The following is a 6922-nucleotide window of genomic DNA, read 5'->3' as shown; positions in this document are numbered from 1 at the left end:
GACTAGAAATGCCTTGGAGATCGACTAGAAATGCCTTGGAGATCGACTAGAAATGCCGTGGAGATCGACTAGAAATGCCTTGGAGATCGACTAGAAATGCCTTGGAGATCGACTAGAAATGCCTTGGAGATCGACTAGAAATGCCTTGGAGATCGCAATCGATTGGTGACCACTGCTTTAGAGGTTAAGACTGGGGGGGGGGGGTTCTACTAAGCTAACATATGCAATTGTTTTAAGTTGGTCATACCTCTGTATAACAAAATATATATATTAACATGATGAAACATTACATTTGGCCTTACTGCTATTAACTCAGAATTGACTATAAATATTGAAGTGCTTTGAATATCAGATTCACACATGGAACATCAGATAGTCCCCCCCCCCAAAACAAAAACTCCAAAGGAAGTTCTGAAGTGTCTGTCTTATACCAGAGATATAAGAAAGATCAGGAAACAATTTTATTTTTGACACATATTTAACCCCTTGGGTGTCCTAGAGCAACACAACATACATAAACATGTTCGTGAGAGACTCACCTTCCCACAGAGGGGTCATAATAGCATGTAGCCTACAGATGTTTTTGTGAGGAGACGGATTTTCAGGATGTCTCCTGATCTGACAAACACAGCTATTAGCTCGGCCAACCAGATATATCTCTAGCGTTAACAGACAGATTTTTTTAATGATGATTTTTGTATTATGCTAATTTGATTTCCGCAGGGCGGGGTAATTGACTCATGAGGGTTAAGAGCAAATTAAAAGAGTCTATAAGTTTGAAACCTAACTGCCAAACAGGTCTGTACCCTTTGGCCCTTTCAGGGCTCCGACTTAGGTAGTCCCAAATGGCACCCTATTCCCTATATAGTGCACTACTTTGGCCAGAACCCTATTCCCTATATAGTGCACTACTTTAGACCAGAGCCCTATTCCCTATATAGTGCACTACTTTAGACCAGAGCCCTATTCCCTATATAGTGCACTACTTTAGACCAGAGCCTTATTCCCTATATAGTGCACTACTATAGACCAGAGCCCTATTCCCTATATAGTGCACTACTTTGGCCAGAGCTCGATGGGCTGGTTAAAAGTAGTGCACTAAATATGGAAAAAAGGTGCCATTTGATGCACACTTCAAAATAAAAGTAATAGCTGTACACTCAAGCTACACTACATGACCAAAAGTATGTGGACACCTGCTTGTCCAACATCTCATTCCAAAATCATGGGTATTAATATGGATTTGGTCCCCCGTTAGCTGCTATAAAGCCTCCACTCTTCTGGGAAGGCTTTCCACTAGATGTTGGAACATTGCTGCTATAAAGCCTCCACTTTTCTGGGAAGGCTTTCCACTAGATGTTGGAACATTGCTGCTATAACAGCCTCCATTCTTCTGGGAAGGCTTTCCACTAGATGTTGGAACATTGCTGCTATAACAGCCTCCATTCTTCTGGGAAGGCTTTCCACTAGATGTTGGAAAATTGCTGCTGGGACTTGCTTCCATTCGGGCACTGATGTTGGGCAATTAGGACTGACTCGAAGTCGGCATTCCAATTCATCCCAAAGGTGTTCAATGGGGTTGAGGTCAGGGCTCTGTGCAGGCCAGTCAAGTTCTTCCACACCAATCTCGACAAACCATTTCTGTATAGATCTAGCTTTGTGCACGGGGGCACTGTCATGCTGAAACAGGAAAGGGCCTTCCCCAAACTGTTGCCATAATGTTGGAAGCACAGAATCATCTAAAATGTCATTGTATGTTGTAGCGTTAAGATTTCCCTTCACTGGAACTAAGAGGCCCGAACCATGGAAAACAGCCCCAGACCATTATTCCTCCTCCACCAAACTTTACAGTTGGCTATATGCATTGGTGCAGGTAGTGTTCTCCTGGCATCTGCTAAACCCAGATTCATCCGTAATGCTGCCAGATGGTGAAGTGTGATTCATCACTCCAGAGAACACGTTTCCACTGCTCCAGAGTCCAATGGCGGCGAGCTTTACTCCAGCCGACGCTTGGCATTGCGCATGGTGATCTTAGGCTTGTATGCGGTTGCTCAGCCATGGAAACCCATTTCCTAAAGGTCCCGACTAACAGTTATTGTGCTGACGTTGCTTCCAGAGGCAGTTTGGAACTCGGTAGTGAGTTTTGCAACAGACGATTTGTATGCGCTACGCACTTCAGCACTCGGCGGTCCCGTTCTATGAACTTGTGTGGCCTACCACTTCGCAGCTGAGCCGTTGTTGCTCCTAGACGTTTCCACATCACAATATCAGCACTTACAGTTAACCCGGGGCAGCTCTAGCAGGGCAGAAATTTGACGAACTGACTTGTTGGAAAGGTGTCATCCTATGACGGTGCCACGTTGAAAGTCACTGAGCTCATCAGCAAGGCCGTTCTACTGACAATGTTTGTCTATGGAGATTGCATTGCTGCTGTGTGCTCAATTTTATACATCTGTCAGCAACAGGTGTGGCTGAAACAGTGAAATCCACTAATTTGAAGGGGTGTCCACATACTTTTGTATATACAATGTATCTCGGATGCAACAATTCAATAACCAACGTTAATAAAGCTGTCAACATTACAGCTGCTTCCTCTATGCATCATTCAACATTAAAGCGGTCTTCATTAGGGCACCATTTGAGGCGGAGCCTAAGTCTGTCTGAAAATGCTGCTGCTTCCCTGATTTTACAGACTCCCCTGAGCAACATTCACACATGGTATTGACACACACACTGAGAGACATTGATCTATCACATAAAACAGTCCATAACCAGGCTGAGATTGATCTGATAGCAGAACAAATACGACTTAGTGCTTTTAAAACCCTGTGAAAACCCAACCACCGGGTCCACCCTTAGTATAGTGATTAACAGCCTCAACGGCCAATCCAAGTGTCACTTCCTCCTTCGTTGACTAATCAGACCGCGAGTTCCTACTGAACAGACAAATAATAAAAAAAACAATTAAAAAAGTGATTTGATCAAAGTTTGAGTTCCTCGATGTCGTCGTCGAAGGAAGCCATGGCTCGTACGGCCGGCCTGCTCTCAGTCACGTGGAGGGAGGAAAGGAAGGGTTCGAGGGGGCCTGTTGGGGCCCTGGGCTCAAAGGGGAAAAAGCCCTCTCTGCAGTTGCGGGGCCCGGTGAGGGTGGAAGTGGGAGGGTTAAGGAGGACGTCTGGGGGGCTGTCGGAGATCGGAGAGGGGCTGGATGGGGGGCCAAAGAGCTGCTGCAACAAAGTAGACTTCCTCTCTTTTCCCGGGCCTGGTCCTCCTCTCTCCTCTCTCTCTGACCGCCCCAGCAGAGCGTCCAGAGCCGAGGGCGGCGGTGGGGTTGGGAAGCCTGTACCCCCTCGTGGGGCCGGCCGTCCAAAGGACGGGGCGTAGCTACCGAAAGCCAGGTCCTCGCTTGAGTTCTGAGCCCTCGTCCCTCTCCTCCCAGTCCCCGCTCCTGGACCCAAACCGCTCTCTGCCCCGCCTCGCCCTGACTTGCCCCCCTCCCTGCTCCCCGCTCCTCCACGCAGACTGCCCATCTCCTCCGGCTCAGTGAAGCTGAAGATGGAAGGGTTCTGGTTCCGTGGGTCGGAGAGCCGTGGAGGAGAACGTGCAGTGGAACCTGAGCTAGACTCCAGGGGTTCTGGGTCAACCTCGTAGAACAGCCCAGCGTTCTGGGGTGGCTCATTCTGCTTGTCAATTTCCCTCAGCTTTGCCAATAGTTGCTCCTTCCTGCGACGCTCTGCCTCCGCCACTTTCTGACTGGCTAGCGCCTCTTGGTTCCGCCTCGCAACCTCTTCCTGGACTTGGCCACGCCTCTTCCTGTTCTCTTCCTCCTTATGGATCAGCCTCTTACTCTCCTCCTCCTCTTTCTCCCAGCCTGTGTAGAGAGAGAGACAGAAAGAGAGAAATATGGTTCAGGATATGGTTATACGCGTGGTGGTGCTGGTCAGAGTACGTTCAGGATATGTTTATGGTGGTGGTGCTGGTCAGAGTACGTTCAGGATATGGTTATACGTGGTGGTGCTGGTCAGAGTACGTTCAGGATATGGTTATACGTGGTGCTGTGGTTCTAGTTCTCTCACCATCTCTCAGTCTCTTGGTCTTTTCCTCAAGTGTGTCCAACTCCAGGTCAATCCTCTGCTTCTCCCTCTCTCTCTCCTTCTGTACCCTCTCTCGCTCCCCTCTCTCCTTTCTCTCCTCAGTCTCCTTCGGCCTTCGCTCTGCTATGTCAACCTCCTGTCCAGAGAAGGAGAGAGAGCGAGACACAGGGAGAGGGGGAGAGAGGACATCCATACGGACATCTTGGTTATTCCATCAACATGCTGTTCAAAACCAGTGGGAACGGTTAAATGTTTTACCTTTTCAATTCTATATTATAGGAGGTAGCAGCCTATCAGATTGGAGGCATGGCTTATGGGAGGAGTGGCTTATGGGAGGAGTGGCTTATGGGAGGAGTGGCTTATTGGAGGAGTGGCTTATTGGAGGAGTGGCTTATTGGAGGCGTGGCTTATTGGAAGCGTGGCTTATTGGAGGAGTGGCTTATTGGAGGAGTGGCTTATTGGAGGAGTGGCTTATTGGAGGCGTGGCCTATTGTAGGAGTGGCTTATTGGAGGCGTGACCTATTGGGGGAGTGGCTTATTGGAGGTGTGGCTTATTGGAGGGGTGGCTTATTGGAGGCGTGGCTTATTGGAGGCATGGCTTATTGGAGGAGTGGCTTATTGGAGGCATGGCTTATTGGAGGAGTGGCTTATTGGAGGAGTGGCTTATTGGAGGCGTGGCTTATTGGTGGAGTGGCTTATTGGAGGAGTGGCTTATTGGAGGCGTGGCTTATTGAGGCATGGCTTATTGGAGGAGTGGCTTATTGGAGGCATGGCTTATTGGAGGAGTGGCTTATTGGAGGCATGGCTTATTGGAGGAGTGGCTTATTGGAGCTCCCCTAGTATTCAGCTCCCCCAGTATTCAGCTCCCCCAGTATTCAGCTCCCCGAGTATTCAGCTCCCCCAGTAGTCAGCTCCCCCAGTATTCAGCTCCCCCAGTATTCAGCTACCCCAGTATTCAGCTCCCCTAGTATTCAGCTCCCGGAGTATTCAGCTCCCCCAGTATTCAGCTCCCCCAGTATTCAGCTCCCCGAGTATTCAGCTCCCTCGGTATTCAGCTCCCCGAGTATTCAGCTCCCCCAGTATTCAGCTCCCCCAGGATTCAGCTCCCCCAGGATTCAGCTCCCTGAGTATTCAGCTCCCTGAGTATTCAGCTCCCCCCAGTATTCAGCTCCCCCCAGTATTCAGCTCCCTGAGTATTCAGCTCCCTGAGTATTCAGCTCCCCCAGTATTCAGCTCCCCCAGTATTCAGCTCCCCTAGTATTCAGCTCCCGGAGTATTCAGCTCCCCCAGTATTCAGCTCCCCCAGTATTCAGCTCCCCGAGTATTCAGCTCCCTCGGTATTCAGCTCCCCGAGTATTCAGCTCCCCCAGTATTCAGCTCCCCCAGGATTCAGCTCCCTGAGTATTCAGCTCCCTGAGTATTCAGCTCCCCCAGTATTCAGCTCCCCCAGTATTCAGCTCCCTGAGTATTCAGCTCCCTGAGTATTCAGCTCCCTGAGTATTCAGCTCCCCCAGTATTCAGCTCCCTGAGTATTCAGCTCCCTGAGTATTCAGCTCCCCCAGTATTCAGCTCCCTGAGTATTCAGCTCCCCCAGTATTCAGCTCCCTGAGTATTCAGCTCCCCCAGTATTCAGCTCCCTGAGTATTCAGCTCCCCCAGTATTCAGCTCCCTGAGTATTCAGCTCCCCCAGTATTCAGCTCCCTGAGTATGGCATCGATTACAGCAAATATTCTTGGATAAGTCTATAAGAGCTTTGCACACAATTTTTTCAAAATTCTTTAAGCTCTGCCAATGTTACAATGGTCAACTGCAAAACATACAGGATGCCGCAGCACAGGCACTGACCAAGACCAGATTCTTCTATTGGTTTTTAAATCAATCCACGATTGTGCCTCTAGTTACTATGTCTTTAGTTACTATGCCCCCAGCCTTTAGTTACAATGCCCCCAGCCTTTAGTTACTCTGCCCCCAGCCTTTAGTTACTATGTCTTTAGTTACAATGCCCCCATCCTTTAGTTACTATGCTCCCAGCCTTTAGTTACTATGCCCCCATCCTTTAGTTACTATGCTCCCAGCCTTTAGTTACTATGTCTTTAGTTACTATGCCCCCAGCCTTTAGTTACTATGTCTTTAGTTACTATGCCCCCATCCTTTAGTTACAATGCCCCCAGCCTTTAGTTACTCTGCCCCCAGCCTTTAGTTACTATGCCCCCATCCTTTAGTTACTCTGCCCCCAGCCTTTAGTTACTATGCCTCCAGCCTTTAGTTCCTATGCCCCCATCCTTTAGTTCCTATGCCCCCATCCTTTAGTTACTATGCTCCCATCCTTTAGTTACTATGCTCCCAGCCTTTAGTTCCTATGCCCCCATCCTTTAGTTACTATGCCCCCAGCCTTTAGTTACTATGTCTTTAGTTACTATGCCCCCAGCCTTTAGTTACTATGCCCCCAGCCTTTAGTTCCTATGCCCCCATCCTTTAGTTACTATGCTCCCAGCCTTTAGTTACTATGCCCCCATCCTTTAGTTACTATGCTCCCAGTCTTTAGTTACTATGCCCCCAGCCTCTAGTTACTATGTCTTTAGTTACTATGCCCCCAGCCTTTAGTTACAATGCCCCCAGCCTTTAGTTACTCTGCCCCCAGCCTTTAGTTACTATGTCTTTAGTTACAATGCCCCCATCCTTTAGTTACTATGCTCCCAGCCTTTAGTTACTATGCCCCCATCCTTTAGTTACTATGCTCCCAGCCTTTAGTTACTATGTCTTTAGTTACTATGCCCCCAGCCTTTAGTTACTATGTCTTTAGTTACTATGCCCCCATCCTTTAGTTA

General features: G+C 48.6%; 1 protein-coding gene across 1 annotated transcript in view; it reads right to left on the bottom strand.

Annotated features, from left to right (window-relative positions):
* Nucleotides 1-409: 409 nt before the first annotated feature.
* Nucleotides 410-6922, bottom strand: part of lca5 (lebercilin LCA5) — a 20875-nt gene continuing 14362 nt past the window's right edge. Inside the window, exons 9-10 of the mRNA XM_036984563.2 lie at nucleotides 4077-4230; nucleotides 410-3871 (exon numbers count right to left, since the gene is read on the bottom strand). Coding sequence (XP_036840458.2) covers nucleotides 2982-3871; nucleotides 4077-4230 — 1044 coding nt within the window. The 3' untranslated portion in view covers nucleotides 410-2981. The remainder of the gene's footprint in view (nucleotides 3872-4076; nucleotides 4231-6922) is intronic.

Source organism: Oncorhynchus mykiss, chromosome 8 (genome assembly GCF_057628025.1).
Source record: "Oncorhynchus mykiss isolate SJ-2025 chromosome 8, ASM5762802v1, whole genome shotgun sequence".
Lineage (NCBI taxonomy): Eukaryota > Metazoa > Chordata > Actinopteri > Salmoniformes > Salmonidae > Oncorhynchus > Oncorhynchus mykiss.
This window is presented reverse-complemented; position numbering and strand designations above follow the sequence as displayed.